Source organism: Anomaloglossus baeobatrachus, chromosome 4 (genome assembly GCF_048569485.1).
Source record: "Anomaloglossus baeobatrachus isolate aAnoBae1 chromosome 4, aAnoBae1.hap1, whole genome shotgun sequence".
Taxonomy (NCBI): domain Eukaryota; kingdom Metazoa; phylum Chordata; class Amphibia; order Anura; family Aromobatidae; genus Anomaloglossus; species Anomaloglossus baeobatrachus.
The window spans coordinates 303741077-303759585 of NC_134356.1; the positions used below are offsets into that span (position 1 = coordinate 303741077).

Below are 18509 nucleotides of genomic sequence, written 5' to 3' on the forward strand. Positions count from 1 at the left end.
ACCGTCCACAACTCCTCAGCGGTGTGACTCACAATTCACAGACATTTCAAAGAAAATAGTCGACCGCCTCATGTTTTTGAGCTCTGCTGCAAGTAAAGTAAGGAGGTGTGTGGGATTCATTGTGCGCAGTTACAACGCGGGTGGCCTGACCACACAGTGTTTGGGCCGAGGTGGAGGACCCACATGAGGTTGAGGAGGCAGAAGCAGTGGAGGAACTTGTACATACAGAGGAAGGATTGACACAACTCGTGTGGACGGCAAGACTTGTACAGCAGACCCTTCTCCATCTCTCACCATAGTTACCCAGTGCCCAGTAAGCGACATGTAACTCCCCTGTCCATGCTTACTGGTCCAAGTATCTGTGGTGAAATGCACCTTGTCACACACAGAGTTTCTCAAGGAAGCGGTGATGTTGTGTGTGACCTGCTGTGGTAGCACGGGCACGCCTTTCTTGGAGAAGGAGTGGAGACTGGGCATCGGCTCTTGGGGCACTGCAATGGGCATAAGGTCTCGAAAATCCTCGGTCTCAAAAGGGTGTAAAAGCATCCTTTCTGTAGCCAACAAGTTGCAGATGCTGAAGACAACCTCTTAGCCATGCCATGCCCTTCGAAAATCATGTAAAACACAGCGAGGGGACTCCAAGCACAGTCTCCCTCGTTTCCACTAATTGGGCCACACACACCCCACTTGACTGACATCAGTTGACCCCCATTTTCAAAATGAAAAAGATGCTTTGCATGAAGCACTCTCAAAAATACACTGCCTTTCGCCTCCCCTGGATGACCCAGGGGAAGAAAAGTCCTCTGCGATCCATGTCCACATTGTCAGTGGACAGACGCGTGTGCTTATCTGTCAGCACACCCCCAGCAGCACTAAAGACACGTTCCGAGAGAACGCTGTCTGAGGGATACGACAAGATCCCCAAGGCATACGTGGCGAGTTCAGGCAATTTATCCAGATTGGAAGCCTAAAATGAGCAAGGCTCAAGTTGCACAGTAATGGCATTGATGTTCCCTTGCATATACTCATATCTGTCTCTCCTCCTCTTTTTCCTCGTCCAGCTGTTTAGTTTTCGCATGGGTATTTGTCCTTCTCACTTTCCCATGTGTTTGTGTTGTCTTGGGAGTTGTTTGTCACCTTTTGGACGTCTTTGAGGGTGTTTTTCAGGTGTTTGTAGGTGTTTGTGATTGCCTCCCATTGTTTTCAATGGGGTTCGAGAGGTTCGTCGAACGGCTTGTCGAACGGGGTACCGTTCGACGAATCGAACCGAACTCGAACTCTAGGGGGGTGGCTCATCTCTGCTCCTCTCCTGTTTTTCCTGCACCAACATCAAGGGGCATGCCATTAATTCCCCCATGCTCTCAACTACGGGATATTCATTGTCACTGCAGTACCAGGACACGAACACAGCCACCAATACCCGTGACACCTGTTAGAGGATCCGACCCATGCCCTGCGTCCTGAGTGCATTGTGCTGTGTCACATTAGGACCGCTTGTTTCCTATCAGTCAGTCTAAACAAGTTACCCAAAATCCTCATTTGTCAGGTAAAATGATTTTTAAATGGATTTTGTGGTTTCAGAAGTAAAGGTTGCGAAATCATGACAATGTGCAATGCACACGCTATCATGATTCCCCTGTATTCCCCCTGCAACTGTGTAGTCTCATCTGCATTCTGTCAATAGTGTAAAATAAAGCCGAATGTGATTAGTCAGTATGAGACCGCTAGTCTACATATTTAACACATGCCATGATGGACTACCCAGGAAATACAAAGAATGTGATAACATGAGCATTACACACGGTCATGATTAAGCAATCTGCAGTCACATAGAGTGCCTGAAGAGTTTTCCTCTGAGAATGGACAACCCCTTAGCTTACTTGAATATCATTGCTTTTTGCTGCACATTGTAACCAGGCGGTGTGCCATGGATATTATGAAGTTCTGTGTACATAGAAGTGTTGTAGGCCTTTTTAAACAGGCCATTTAAAGAAAACTGCATGTACATTTTCACGGAATCTCCAAGCTCTACCCTGATACATATTAAACCCTAACTAGGAACAGGTTGGGCTGCATGTGTCGCGGGCGGAGGAGGGGACGCTGCGCTCTCCCACTGCTCGGGTCTGGCCGCTGCTGCGGCTGCCGCTGCACGGTGGTGGCTCGAGCGGTGGGCCGGATGCCGGGGACTCGAGCGGCGTTCCTCGCCCGTGAGTGAAAAGGGGGATTTGATTGGATTGTGGGGATTTGGATATTGTCCGTGACGCCACCCACGGTTGTGGTGATATTGGTGACACCACCGCTGCTCTAGACGGGGATCCCGGGAGCGGTGACAGGGAGCAGCTTGGTTGTTAGTTCTCCCCTCCGTGGGTAGGGGGGTTGGTTGTCCCGGGTGATGGGGTAGGGATGGATGACAGGCGGGTTACAGGGCCTGGTGAGGTGCAGGGTCGCGGGGGCAGCGCTGTGCCGCATGGCACGGTGGTACTCACTCACCCAATGATGAGGACACAGTTCTCAGTAAAACACACGGCTGGATGAACGGGTCCCACAGGCGGCTGCGGTGTTGTTTCTCCCGGCAGGTTGATGGTGACTGCCTTTCCCTGCACCTATGTACGGTAGATGGTTCCAATGGGTTCCCACCGGTAACCCGCTCCCCAGCTTGGATATGGGCCGGAGGAGCCCCTTTTGCCCGCAGGCTCTTGCCCTGGAAACAGTAGCCTTAGCGGTGGCTGTGTTTCCCTCTCACGGTTGGACTGTTGCCTTCTGTCGGGTCTTGGCTGCTGGGAAACCCAGGAGGTTCCCTTCGCTGACGAATTTGGCAAATTCACGGCGACTCCTAGCCTTGCCGGGGTCCGTAAGCCCCTGCCAGATGGTGCTGACTTCTCTTTGTGTACCGGTCCGGTACCGCCGGGCCACCGCCCGTCCACGGTCCTTACGGTAGACTCCGATAGGCCACTCCTGCAGACGGTCACCACCGTCTGCCAACCTTGCTGTACCGCCCGGGCCACACACCCGGACGCTGTCAGTTAGTTGCTCCACGACCACTTTCCTTCCTCTCACTTTCACCTCCAAAACTAAACTGTCTGCTTTTCCCGCCTCCAGGACTGTGAACTCCTTGGTGGGCGGGGCGCCCTGGAGGAAGGCAACAAGGGTTTTGTGTCTGACTTCGGTGTGCCTGACCGGGAGTGTGGGGTGTGTGGGTGTTGTTCTCTGTGGCCCCTGGCTTGTCCAGGGCGCCACACATGTGGCCCCAGAGGAAATGGATTGTGCACCCCTGGTCTATAGCCTCATTCAAACATTTATGTTTGGATCACGATGCACTGATTGGCAGCAGGTCTCCTGTCTTGAACATGACAGCCTTGTAAGAATACTCTATATGTTCTATTGAGACCCTGGGAAGTAACTTCTGACTTCTTGCCAGTCAGAAGTTACAGGCACAAGATGGCGCTACAAGACCGGAGCCACACTCAAAAATAATGGACTCACAGGGTAATACTAGAAGCAGGGGATTTACATTTAAAGTGCCACTCCAGCTCTGAAAAAAAACAAAAAAAACAAAAAACACTGGACTGGTACTTTAAAGGGACATGTTGCTAGCTGATTCTACAGTTTGATGCATGCTCCATCCTACTCTAAGACTTGTGTAGAGCACCACTTACAGGCTGATATTTGTCACATACGGGCTATGTCAGTAATTGATATTTCTCATCGTTGCCTGGTTGTTCAGCGAATATCTTACGTCTCATGTACATAGTCCCTGTGCTGCACAGAGTTGGAAAGAAAACTGTATTTTGCTGTGCAATTAGCTGTGAGCTGCTTCCTCTCCAGGGTAATGGATCTGGAATGTGCTGTTGCTACGTAATCATAGATTTACAGTAGTTCTAGAAATTGGTCAGTGAGCAACGTAACAAAGAGCTATGTGGCTTTAGGACATCTTCATGACACGTGCTCTTGTGTTTCTTAATATTTGATATGGTTTCACCTTTTTGGGGGAGTTAGTGAATGGTGATAATGGGAATGCCTATTCCCTTTGAGTTATAGCAACGAAGCTCTTCACGCTTGGCAGGATTGAAGTCTGAACAATACATCCCTAGGGTAAGTCTAAAAAGGAATTTATTCACAACTGCAAACATACTAAAGGAAGAGAATCAAAGAGAGTGGGATACAGAGAACAACATAGGTGGTGGGAGGGGGATGGGTGGCAATGCTTGTAGACACAGGCAGCAGCATCTGTTTGTCTGTGCCCTCATCAGTGAGCTTTGTATATTTCTCCATGCTGGCTGCAGCCAATCACAGTACACAGGTGAACAGAGGCTGGGCAGGCTCAGCTCACAAATACGCCTGCCTCTTCAAGGCAAGCAGCCTTCATCAGTTGGGATAATATCGCACACAGCACACAACCTGCTTCTCTTCTGCTTTCTGCTTCTGCTTTCTTTAAAACTTCTCCGCTATCGACATAAACCACCGCAAGCAATGAACACAAAGAGGAATGGTCACAGACCAGGACTCCTATGTACAGAAATCAGCTAGAAAATGCTGTAAAAAGCAGGTAACAATATTTTACATCTCCCTTTACATTACATTGTGTAAATAGAGTCTTAATTTCTCAAAGCAGATACAAAATATGTGGATTTGTTTCACGACTTGATATGTTTTGTGAACTTTCAGAATACATAGCAGTCAAATTTCAAAAACATTGCGGAGGTTTTCTGAATGATTAATGTCATTTTTCTGGAGTTGCTTTAGTTTCATATACTAAATACAGTTTGTTTAATTTTCAGTGCCAGTGTGAATACTGCTACAAGATTTAGAGTTGATGTATCATGTTCTCCTAAGATCTCTTCAAGACTGAATACATGATTTGTGGCAGTAGAAAAGTATTGGCTGAGAAAGAGCCATAATGCCTTTCTTTGATTCATCTTTGTCCATGGAGCTTGCAAACGTCTACACAAAATGGAAAAGCATTGCCTATGTGTTTGTGCTTCTCATCGTCAGCTTTGTTGGTGGTGCTCCTGGGGTGTGTCCACCAGCCTGCATCTGTGCCAGCGATATGGTAAGCTGCACTAATAGGAACTTATCTATGGTGCCTAGGACAATCTTCAAGTTTATCAGAAAACTAGATCTAAGCTACAATAAAATAGGATTCCTGGACCCAGACTGGTTTCCGGTCCTGTTTGATAAGTTGCACACTTTAATATTAAATCATAACACCATTAGCAGCATTTCTAGTGGCAGTTTCTCCACATTAAGAAATGTAAGACATCTTGATTTATCATCAAATAATCTAAGGACCCTAACCAATCCTGTTTTCCAAGAACTTAAGATGCTAGAGGAGCTCCTGCTGTACAACAATCAGTTAAGCAACGTTGATTCTGGGGCATTTGGAGGACTCCATAAACTGCAGAAATTGTATCTCAGTTATAACGCGCTGGCACATTTTCCAATGGATGTGTACAATGGCAGAAATAAACTGTCAGAACTTGTGTTATTGGACATTTCTCATAATCACTTGCAGTCAGTGCCTGTCCAGGAGTTAAGTTTAATTTCAGCGAGGCAGCTTAGTGGAATTTTCCTTTATGAGAATCCATTTTTATGCGACTGCCATTTGAGCACAATGTTAAACTTTTGGTATCGTAGACACTTCTCTCCAGTCGTGGATTTCAAAAGTTATTATACCTGCAAATCACCATCTGAATCGAAAAAACTGTATCTCATTCAAGAGAACTTCCTCAACTGTTCCGAAAGTACTGTGAACGAGACCTTTCATGCGTTTGGCCTGTTGTATGAGGTTCAGGTTGGAGAAAGGCTGGTGGTACATTGTGACAGCAAAATCGTAGACAAAGATACACAGTTTATTTGGAGAAGCCCAGAGGACTTAAAGCTCGAACCAGAAAATAAGATTGACCATTTTCGTGTCTTTTTTAATGGAAGTCTAGAAATTGAAGAGGCACAAATATTAGATTCGGGTGTTTATTCCTGCACGGCAATCAACAAACTTGTTAACGAAACCATAGATATTAGAATAACAGTCGGCAATTTTACAAGTCAAAAGTCTCATTCACATGAGGCATTCAACACGGCCTTCACTACCCTTGCTGCATGTGTTGTCAGTATCATTTTAGTCCTTCTCTACCTTTATCTCACCCCCTGTAGATGCTGGTGTAAATCTAGGAAAAATAGAAAAAAACAGAACCAAAATAGTGCTCACTCCTCCATTTTAAGTGCTACACCTTCACATGAGACTGAGGGCGAAAGAAAATCGAGCACAGGAAAACGGGTAGTATTCCTGGAGCCGGTCAAAGAAACCAAGCAAGGCCAAAATGGGAAAGTCCGACTGATACCCAATGAAAATTTGACAGCAGAAAGCATCTTAAAGAATAGCAGACCAAAGTCTGACTCAGACTCCGTCAACTCTGTCTTCTCAGATGCTCCTTTTATCGCACCAGTTCAACAATTCTCTTGAACTATTTCACTTAGTCTTCAGATTTTACATAATAACAGTGACTCCTGGCTAACTTACATCTTACAGAAACTGATGCCTTCCTAAGCCAAATATCTAATATGGAAAATGAATGTACAGTTCGATATTTCACTAGCTACAAGCACAGAAGACGTTTGATTCAGGAATTACATTTACTATGTTTATCTCTATACCTACCTGATTTTTTGTTTTTTTACCAGGGATTCTTCTGTTTTAGGAAGACCAGTTGTATTATTTAGCTCTGAGATTCATTGTGAGACAATTTCATTTGTGAGAATTGCAATTGGAGATGTTACCTGGACCATTCACCTGAATTCAGTCTTTGATTGTATTAGAACAGATGGGTGTTGGGTTTAATGTAGCGACATATAACTGTCATATTTAGGGAATTTCATTCCTATTCTTCCTTATTTAGTGAAAATATATGGACATTTCCGCTATTTTAATAAATGAACCCAACTTTACTTCAAAGACAAAACTCATTTATTTACTAATATTTATGGTCAGAGCTAAAGTATCCAGTGTGGTTTATTTATGATAAATCATTTCCTAAGGATAATGTTTTAATTATTTTTATTTTTTCTATTTTAGCAATAGAAGGAATTAATTAATAAAAAAATAAAAAAAGCCTTTGCTGTGCAAAGCGATTATCTAAAGCTAAATGTTAACACAGGCAGAATATCATCCAAATAGGACTTCTTCTCTCGCATCTGATTACATCTGCAGATGTTCACTTACAAGAGTTAATAATCTCGAGTAGACTGGAATATCCCTTAATCGGGCAAAGCTGATATTTAGACCGTGACGAATGAATTTGCAATTGATGTTGGCTTTATTACATAATATTGTTTACAGACTTATTGGAATATGTTTGTTGTCGTAACATCTTTTATTGCTCACAGCTATATTTTGCACTAGTTATTACAGATTAACCAAATATCTGGAAGCAAGTAAATCGCTTGTAAATCTCAATTTAATTTAGCTAAGAAGATTGCGGATAATTATTTAGATAGGGGATCTACCTTTAATAACAGTGTAACAGCTTAGATTGAGTTTAGTGTTTGGTAGATGGTTAGTATCTGCCTTGGATATATATCTATCAACTATTGAATAGCTTTAATGAAATACTGTACTAGCAGCAATGTAATAGCCATACAGCTAATTTAATGATATTGGGTCATCATGTTGTCCTATTAAGAAGGCATTTATTACATATAATATAGTGTACCCCCTTATTATAACATGTTCTACTAAGATAATGTGTATTTTGCCTTCATATAACGTGTATTTTTCAACCTGAAGGACTTTGTATGTTTTTATCTTGTATTGTTCTTTGACAATAATTGGTAGAGTGGTGTATGTTTGAGGCAACATCATAATATAAAACATTTTTAATGTTGAAGGGGGTTATCATTTCTGTTTAGCATACTAACATGCTAGAAAATAAAAGATTGGCTGAATTATTTCACATTGTGCTTATTAAATATTTTTTTTCAACATGTATTATTAATGTGCAATACTATAAGCATTTGCCCAGAATTGAGGACATCATATATTTTTCCATACTTGCTGGCCATACAATTTGCATTCCACCCTTGGGCTTTAATAGAATGACAGCACAAAGTCCTGCTTTCTTGTTCTTCATTACTCTAGAAATACATAATCTCCTTCTCAAGGTAACTGCTATGAAAGGGAGTACAGTATATTATTGTACTATTATTAACACTTTATGTTTCATTGTGTTGATTTTTGCTAAACAAGTGTTAATATTTATAATTCCATTTTCCTTTGCCCTTACTTGAAAAATAAAACAATGATCATCTTGTCATCAGTTAATTGTATCATAAAAAGGCTATTATCTTCATTACAACATTTTATTGCTTTTGAATTTCAATATTCTGCTGTTCTGTTTCTTGGTAATAAGGTTACAGGACATCAGTAGTCATCTTTATATTGTTATTATGTCTCATGTGTGCTACCCAGAAATCTCAGGTAACAGCAGCAGATGGGTCATTATACAGGGGCACAAGCGGACACAGACAGAAAAGGGCCCCTGTGCAAGCATAATATATGGCTCTTTGCAGTCCAATAGCTCATCATAATACATACTTCCACCTTCTTTGGGGGTAGAAATGGGCCCTATTACATCTTGGGCCCCTGTGCTTGGGCTGCACCAATGATATGTCCATCCCTGATACAGAGCATATACCTCATTCAAGCAGATAGCTCACAACAGATCAAGACACCAAGAAGTACCAAGCAAAAGCAGATATTTGACTGCAAACATTGTTGTGTTTTTAAACCAGATGGTGTATGTCATCACTTCTATCAAAAATCACAAATATGGTTTTGAATAATTGATAAAATCATTCATCTAGCTATATACTCAAAACCTCAGGTATGTTGCATATATGAAACGTATTCACCAGATTCTGAATGGTGTGGCAGAGAGCCGCATCATTATTATACCTTGACTAAATTATAAGCCATTTTTCAGGTGTGGACACAAAGCTGAAGGAACCTGTGCAAAAACAGCATGTGGGCCTTAGTTTACTACAGTATATCTCAAAAGTGAGTGCACCCCTCACATTTTTGTAAATATTTTATTAAATCTTTTCATGGGACAACACTGAAGATATTATGACACTTTGATACAATGTAAAGTAGTCAGTGTACAGCTTGCATAACGGTGTAAATTTGGTGTGCTCTCTAAATAACTCAACACACATGTATTAATATTGCTGGCAGTCACAGTGGGTGCACCCCTAAGTGATAATGGCCAAATTGCGCCTAATTATCCATTTTGCTTCCCAGGTATCATATGACTCATTAATTTTACAAGGTCTCAGGTGTGAATGGGGAGGAGATGTGTATTTGGTGTTATCACTCACACACTTTCTCATACTGTCACTGGAAATTCAACATGGCGCATCATGGCAAAGAATTCTCTGAGGATCTGAAAAAATAAATTATTTCTCTACATGAAGATCATCTAAGCTGTAAGAAGTAGTAGAACTGCCATAGTTTGGAGCTGCATGAGTGCTGTGACATACCAAAGCACTGCATGATCCCCTCCCTTCGGAAACAGGGCAGTATTCGAACATGATAACGACCCCCAAACACACCTCCGAGACAACCACTGCCTTGCAAAAGAAAATGAGGGTAAAGGTGCGGGACTGGCCAAGCATATCTCCAGACCCAAACCCTATTGAGCATCTGTGGGACATCCTCAAATGAAAAGTGGAGAAGTACAAGGTCTCTAACATCCACCAGTTCTGTGATGTTGTTGTGCACAAGAAAGGCAGTGCATCAAAACAATTACGGTCACACAAAATATTGACACTTTTGGCACAATTTGGCCATTTTCACTCAGGAGAGTATTCAACTTTGTTGCCAATGGTTTTGACATTAAGGGCTGTGTTTTGAGTTATTTAGAACACACACAAAATTTACACTGTTATACAAGTTACTACTTTACATTGTATGAAAGTGTCATATCTTCAGTGATGTCCCATGAAAAGATATAAAATATTTACAAAAATGTGAGGGGTGTATTCAGTTTTGTGATATACTGTACATCCCTCCTGCAACAAATATTCCTGGTATGGTAATAAATGGACTAATGGTAGCATTCATTGGGATCTACTGTATTAAAGGGGTTGATAACATCCAAGTAAAAAAATACAGAAAAGGGGTTTAATTACAACATTTCTTGAGGTCTAAATTTGTGGAATAAAGTTAAAAGGGTTTTCCATTTTCAGTAAAGTGGAATCCAAATGGTATAAAATATATAAAATGACAGAGTGGGTTCTCACCTTTTTTGTTCTGGCAATGGCTTCCCACTGCCATCCGGGTGTTGGTGTTTGGCTGGTGATGTCATGTAGTCAGCATGCATCTCTGTTTGTATACAATAACTGAGCTCGATGGTTGTGCTGTCTACATTAGCACAGCTGATGAGCTCAATGATTGGCTGCAGTGGTGATGCATATTGGTGACACAGTGTTATAGCTGCAGCCAAACCCAAGCAGCGGATACAGGGAGGTTGGCACTTGCTTTGTTCCTTATTTTAGGTATTTTTAAGCTTTTGGGGTCCACTTTAATAAAAACTTCATTAATGATAATATTCCTAGTGGTCCTAGTTAGTGAAAAATGTTAATTAATAATTATCTGTACTGAAGGTGCCAGAAAACTATCCTTCTATGACTAGAAACATCAGACACAGATGTCATATCAGCAGCTATCAACTTTAGGCCTCTTTCACACGTCTGTGTCTCCAGTACGTGTTTGGTCCTTTTCCTCATGTACCGGAGACACGGGCACACGTAGACCTATTAAAATCAATGGGTCTGCGCTCACGTGCGTGTTTTGCCATGGACCGTGTGTATGTGTGGAGCATACGTGTGTCCGTGTGCTCCACACATCAACATGTCCGTTTTTCTCCATCATCACGGGTGTCACACGGAATGCAAACGGACCACACGGAGGTGTTCCATGTGACATGCGCCGGAGAAAACACACGTGTTTGAGAAAATAAAAAAAAAACTTTACTCACCTTCTCCAGCCCTGCTGTCTTGGCCGTTGCTGTCACTTGCTTCCGACCGCCGCTCAGTATGCTCATTGCATATTCACTTCACTGCGGCCAGAAGCTGCATTCAGCGGGGAGTCGGCAGGACCGAAGACCGAAGATCAGCACCACAGACAGCGACGCCAGGGACCGGTGAGCAGAAAGTTCCCGTTCTCCGTATGTTATCACGGATAACACACGGAGAACACATGTAGGCCATAAACACGGCTCACGGAGGACAAAACGCACCTCTGGCACGTCCGTGAAAAACGCACGTGGTTTTTCATGTACGTGTGAAAGAGCCCTAAGGCTGCTTTCACACTTGCATTGTTTTGCATCAGTCACAATCCGTCGCCTTGAGGAATTACAGTATCCTGCAAAATATTTAGCAGGAATCCGTTTTTTCCCCATAGACTTCTATTAGCGACGGATTGGGACTTATTGCCCTGCGTTGTATCCGCCGCGTGATGGATCAGTCGTTTACTGACTGACAGTCGGTAGGAATGCACACTATAACGTTTTTTGTGTGCGGCAGATCTTTATTACTGTGAGCATGCGCACAGTAAAAAAACATGATGGACTGTAAATTCAGTTACAGCAGCGGACGGCTTTTCTGAACGATCAGTTAATCGCCCGGCGGCCGGCTTTTCTGAGCAATAGGCTAACCAGCCGGCAGCCGCTGGTAAAACAGTAAAAAAAAAACGGATCGTTGTTTTGCAGCATCAGTCACATCAGTTGTGCCACTATCTAACTAACTAACGCATCCGTTGCATCAGTCACACAACTGATTGTGACAGATGCAAAACAACCCAAATGTGAAAGCAGCCTAAAGCCTGCTTTACACGTTGCAATTTTGCATACGATATCGTATGCGATTTTCAACGCCCCCATCGTATGTGTGGCATGTTCAATTTGTTGAACGTGCCACACAAACGATTAACCCCTGTCACGCGTACTTACCTTCCATACGACCTCGATGTGGACGGCGAACGTCCACTTACTGGAGTGGGAGGGACGTTCACTGTCACATCGACGTCACGCGGCACCCGGCCAATAGAAGCGGAGGGGCGGAGCTGAGAGGGACGTAAACATCCCGCCCACCTCCTTCCTTCCGCATTGTGGGCCGGGAGCCGCAGGACGTAGGTAAGATCTGTTTATCGTTCCCGAGGTGTCACACACTGCGATGTGTGCTGCCCCGGGTACGATGAACAATCTGACGTTCAATTCTAGAGAAAGGTACGATGTGTATCCGATTAACGTTTTACCGTTCAATCGCAATTGCACGTACCTGTCACACACTGCAATGTAACTTACGATGCCGGATGTACGTCACTTACGACGTGACCCCGCCGACACATTGTAAGATACATTTAAGCGTGTAAAGCAGGCTTAACACAGAGCAACTCAGACAATCACAGTCTTGGTGAATTGCTGACTGGGATGATACAATGTCTGAATAGGATACAATTCCCATCGTATTTGTAATGTCTTCTTGACACTGGAAATTCTATTCTTTATACTGTGTAGCACACATTTTTAGCATTTGGAAGATGAATTGTTTGTATATATAATTACATCTGCCACAAGTGTATGTCAGGAAACGGCTCCAACATATTCCTCTAATATGCAATGAAAGAATAATGTGAATAGATCCTAATCTATGAGAGACCTTTGCAGATGAAGAACAAGGGTAGACATTGAAAAAAGGCTACTTGTCTTTAAAGGAAACTTGTCATTACATTCAAGCTGCCCGAACTATATTAACATGGCATACTTCTAAAGCAGGCTTTACACGCTACGATATCGTTAATGAATTATCGTCTGGGTCATGGTGTTTGTGACGCACATCTGGCGTCATTAACGATATCGCAGTGTGTGACATTTATGAGCAACCTTAAACGATCGCAAAAGCAGTCAAAATCGTTTGCCTTGGAGAGGTCGTCCTGAAACAAAAAATAATTTTCTGCTTATTAGCGATGTTGTTCGTCGTTCCTGCGGCACCACACATCGCTATGTGTGACACCGCAGGAGCGACGAACATCTCCCTTCCTGCCTCCACCGGCAATGCGGAAGGAAGGAGGTGGGCGGGATGTTATCTCCGCCGGGCTCATCTCCGCCCCTCCGCTTCTATTGGACACCAGCCATGTAACATCGCTGTGACGCCGCACGAATCGCCCCCTTAGAAAGGAGGCGGATCACCGGCCAGAGCGGCGTCATAGGGCAGGTAAGTCCGTGTGACGGGGTAAGTGGGGTTGTGCTGCATGGACAGCGATTTGCCCGTGTCGCACAACCGATAGGTGCGGCTAGCGAGATCGCAGCGTGTAAAGCCCGCTTAAGACTTGGACCATGGTAAGAAACTACAGCATTTGCAGACATGAAGTCTGAACAGTCTATTCATCTGTACAAGAGTTCAGAGGTTGGAGTGGCTTTTTAAAGGAAACCTTTCATTACATTCATGATGCCTGAACCATGGGCAGTATGAATCAGAGCCTGATTGTGCCATTGCAGCCAGGTATGTCTTTCTCTCAAACATTGTGGCTTTCAGGGAAAATATTATTTGAAAAGCTAGCCAGGGACAATAGTTGATTGATTCTTTCTATTTGCACACATAGGAGAGTCAATTTACTGGAGTGGCGAAGAGCTACACCAGACTAATCAGGTCTATATCTGAAGTCCAAAACCAGTTTTGCAAAATATGTTCTCTTTGAAATACGAGAGCATTTTGCAGAAATGCATACCTGGCTGCTATCATACATGCCTGCTTCTTCATGCTGCCCATGGTTCAGGCCACACAAATCTATTGACAAGTTCCATTTGAAACCACTGCGTGGCCCACAACAACCCTTAAGCCTATGTCCAGATATACATACTGTTCAGGCTACATGTCCGTTAATGCTGTGTTTTTACCATGCTAATGTGACACCCTGGCCTATCAAGTCGTCACAGGGTATTGTGCAATGTGCCCTTCTGCGCAATATCCAACTCCTCCTTGGTTAAGGGTCCCTGACCATTGGTCTTGCCAAGAACAAGCTAACCAAATCCTAGGAACACTCTGCACACCCAACAGACACACCAGTAGCTGACCTGAGTGGAATAGGGTCGCCCACTTGGGGGGGTTGGTTAAGGGGGGTCAGGAGTGCCAGGAGACAATGAGATGAGTGGTGACTCTCAAGAGGAGAGGTCAGGAGCTGGACTCCTTGAAACTACTAGGTAGCAGACGTTGGTCTGGGTCTGGTAGGAGCTGGACCCCAGTCGCAGGGGATCATGACAAGGGGCACGGACTGTCGAGGAGGATAGCCGGCGGCCATGAGCCATCAACGGGCAGGGGCCAGGGCACGACGGGGTACTTGGACCCTAGGTCAGGAAGTAGATTCAGGCGTCCTGGCAATTTACCCGACGAGGATGGAGCTTTCAAGATCCGTTCTCCACCCTCTCCAAAATCGGGGTACTAGCGCAATGAGGGGGATAGGACTTTCCACACATACGGTCCAGAAAATCCCAAGCGTGAACCCTGAGAGCAAGCTCACCCAGTTAGCCATACTGGGGAGCGGGACCCGATTAGTTTCACACTAAAGGGACCAACCAGAAGACAAAGTGCCAAGGCAAAGGTCACAGACTATCAGGCAACACCAACGGGCATGGGATCCAGGCGTGCTGCCTTTCAGCGGCAGCGGTGTCCAGAACTTTGGTTTACCACAGTTGTAGGTGTCAGCATTATTGGATTGAGTGAGTACAGAAGTGACCGTTACCGTCCCAACGGCACACCCCCGTCACCATCACCCAGTCCCGGGGCATTCCCCCTACCCGTGGAAGGGTTAAACACCTAGCTGCCCACACCATCGCCACCGAGTACTCCCAATCGCAGCAGTGGTACTCCATCTTACCATGCACCACGGGTGGCGTCACGTACTTTAACCAAACAGCCCCATATAAATACTCCCCTTTTATTTGAGTGGCCACACGACCCCGACCCCCAGGTCAGGAGACCCCTCGAGCCACCGCGGATCCGGATCCAAGCAGCCCAACTGCTGAAACGAGGGCTGCACACTAACAGCTCTACATGACTGCAATCTTTGTAAAGTTGAGGCAAAATTGGAATTCATTTACATGCGGTATTGAATCTGTCTTGAAATTGGAATGCTGAATCTCATATACTGTATATGCTATTCTCCTGTTAATTATTCCTCCCCAACTGAAACTTATAAATACATTGACAACAAAGCATTACCAATTGAGGGAGGAGGTAGTCCCTTCAGAATCTGACACTATGCAATGAGTTCTGACATTCTCAGCGACCAATTCATCTAAGCATTTAAGCTTTAAAAGTGTTGTAAAAGTGATAAAAAGTCACAACGTTTTTGCAGAACGAAAACTTGCACATAAAATTTGGCGCCTTTTGATATTTTCACACCAGTTTGAATCTCCTAGCAGCTGGGGCTTAGCCTGGGTAGGACAGGGCGTGAACACGTCCGTCTATCAAATTCATCAAAACTGCTGTCTTTTTGTATGTCAGTAATCTAGTATTTCTGGCACAGCACATGGAGGCACATGCCACTTAGAAGAGGCACCAAATTCATAAAGTAATGTGAATTTCTCAATGAATTTGACACCGTCTACTCCTGCAAGACTAGCGTAGCTTGATTGTGCTCTAATGAATCAAGCCTGTAGACTAGAGATGAGCCACCCCCTAGTGTTCGAGTTCGGTTCGTCGAACGGCGGGTGTGTTCGGCGAACGTTCGATGAACGTTCGACGAACCCCTTCGAACCCCATTGAAAACAATGGCAGGGAAACACAAACACATACAAACACATTATACATGTACACATACAGTTAATAAACATTGCCATTATACTTACAGGTCCCCGCGATGCGTCCTGCAGACTCTGTCTCCCGCCGCTTCTCCTTTTGATCATCGCTACGCCTTCCCGGTAACCAGCACTGATGATAGGACCTTCCATGACGTCGTCACAGCGTGTGACCAGTCTCGTGTGTATTATCTCATTGGCTACACACCGGTCACATGGCTAGACGTCATGCTAGGTCCTGTCAGTGCATCTCTCCAGTACGCGGTGCTTGGGCACATGCTTGGCTCCCCGTTCCTGCATGTGGGCGCTCTTTACAGAGTCAGCCAACATGCAAAGACTGGATGCCACAGCCGGTGAATAGCGGGACCAGGAATCAGGTGATCGGAGAACACCATTGCTATAGAACCTACCTGTCAGATTACTATTTCAACGGTGGCAGCGGTGACGTCACCGCTTACAACCCACAGCCTCTGCTCACTCACTGAGTGATTAGGCTGCATGGGAGCAGCAGCATCTTCCTCCCATGCAGTGCTGTCTGATGTAGCAGAGCTTCATGGGTTGAAGGAAAAAGAAGACAGAAGACCAGGATCGTGGAGGGGTGAGATGGAGTAATAAACATGGAGTCTCTAAGTGTGTCTGTGTATTTATTTCTATGAAAGTATTTTTTCTCTGCGTGGTGTCTTTTTTTAACCCTTTATTGGAGATTCTTAATGGCCGGGTCAAACTTGCCTGACATTAAGAATCTCTGGCTTATTACTAGCTAGTAAAACAAAGCTATTATTAACCCTTTATTACCCAGCAAGTCACCCGGCATCAGGGCTGCTGAAAGAGTTGGATACAGCGCCAGATGATGGCGCTTCTATGAAAGCGCTATTTTCTGGGGCGGCTGCGCACTGCAATTCGCAGCAGAGGGGCCCAGAAAACTTGGGCCATACTGTCCTGCGGATTCCAATCTCCAGCTGCCTAGTTGTACCTGGCTGGACACAAAAATGGGGCAAAGCCCATGTAGTTTTGTTTTTTTTTTTAATTATTTCATAAAATGCATGAAATAATTAAAAAGGGCTTCCCTATATTTTTAGTTCCCAGCCGGGTACAAATAGGCAGCTGGGGGTTGTGGGCTGGGGGCAGCCGTACCTGCCTGCTGTACCTGGCTAGCATACAAATATATGGTGAAGCCCACATCATTTTTTTGGTGGGCAAAAAACTCCTGCATACAGTCCTGGATGGAGTATGCTGAGCCTTTGCCCACCAAAAAAATGACGTGGGCTTCGCCATATTTTTGTATGCTAGCCAGGTACAGCAGGCAACTACGGGCTACCCCCAACCCCAGCTGCCTATTTGTACCCGGCTGGGAACCAAAAATATAGGGAAGCCCTTTTTTTTTTTTTAATTATTTCACGAATCTTATGAAATAATTAAAAAAAAAAATGACGTGGGCTTCGCCTAATTTTTATGTCCTGCCAGGTACAACTAGGCAGCTGGAGATTGGAATCCGTAGCGCAGGGTGCCCACAGCTTTCTGGGCACCCATGCTGCGAATTGCAGTCCGCAGCCACCTCAGAAAATGGCGATTTCATAAAAGCGCCATCTTCTGGCGCTGTATCCAACTCTTCCAGCTGCCCTGGTGACGGGTGGCTCGCTGCATAATAATGGGGTTAGGGCTAGCTGTATATTATCAACTGGCCCTAAGCCCGAAATTCATGGTGTCACATCAATATTAGACATGGCCACCATGAATTTCTAGTACAGATAAAAAAAACACAACACAGAAAAATATGTTTATTAGAAATAAAACACAATACTATTAGTGACTCCATCTTTATTGAAATAAAGAACCCCCCCTCCGCAGTAATCCTGGATCAAGGGTCCCGCGCCGTCCAATCTGGATCCAATATCATCTGATTGGTTTGCTGGAAGGCAAAGCGATCGGATGATGTGTCAGGCTCAAGAGCCTGAATCACATGACACAGCAGCTGATTGTATAAACGACTTTTTACAATCAGCTGATGCATCAGTGCAAATAAAACCTACACACTTCTGTGCAGACTCCTGTCTGACAACATCAGCTGATAGTTTAGCCGGCTGGGCGGTAAAAAGCCGGCCTCACCGCTCGACTTATAGTGTCAGCTGATTCCGTCAAGTGACGCATCAGCTGATCATCGCCAGGTCTGAGAGAGAGAGAAGAGAGAGAAGAGAGAGAGAGGAGAGGAGAGAGAGAGAGAAGAAAGAGAGAAGAGAGAGAGACATTCAGGCACTACAACCCCCATCCTCATCACCGCACACACAAGCACTACCGCACTCATCATCATCCTCGCACACACGCAGACACTACCTGGGTGAAGTCTCCAGTGATAGCGCGGCTCACTTCAGTTGCTGCGTGGAGCTGACACAGAGCTGTCATGTTCTACGGCGCTCCCTGTCAGCTTCACGTAGCAGAGCTGAAATAGTTGTGTGGATTACTTCGGACCTGGATGAATGTTTGGGATTAATAAAGTGGTAAATGAGGGTTTTTTTTGTCTTTTATTCCAAATAAAGGATTTTTTCGCGTGTATGTGTTTATTTACTTTCACTTACAGGTTAATCCCCGATTGCCACCGCACCAGGGCAATTCGGGATGAGTCGGGTAGAGTCCCGGGACTGTCACATCTAATGGATGAGGCAA

The 18509-nt window shown here is 44.6% G+C and overlaps 1 protein-coding gene across 1 annotated transcript; it reads left to right on the forward strand.

The window, feature by feature from the left end:
- Positions 1-4298: 4298 nt before the first annotated feature.
- AMIGO2 (adhesion molecule with Ig like domain 2) lies at positions 4299-8067 on the forward strand. The gene is made up of 2 exons (XM_075342488.1): positions 4299-4546; positions 4779-8067. Exon 2 carries the CDS (start codon positions 4898-4900, stop codon positions 6458-6460), a length of 1563 nt encoding a protein of 520 aa, XP_075198603.1. The 5' UTR covers positions 4299-4546; positions 4779-4897; the 3' UTR covers positions 6461-8067.
- Positions 8068-18509: the final 10442 nt, after the last annotated feature.

What these genes read in the sequence shown, in the direction of transcription:
- AMIGO2 (XM_075342488.1), top strand. Translation starts at nt 4,898, where the DNA reads ATGCCTTTCTTTGATTCATCTTTGTCCATGGAGCTTGCAAACGTCTAC.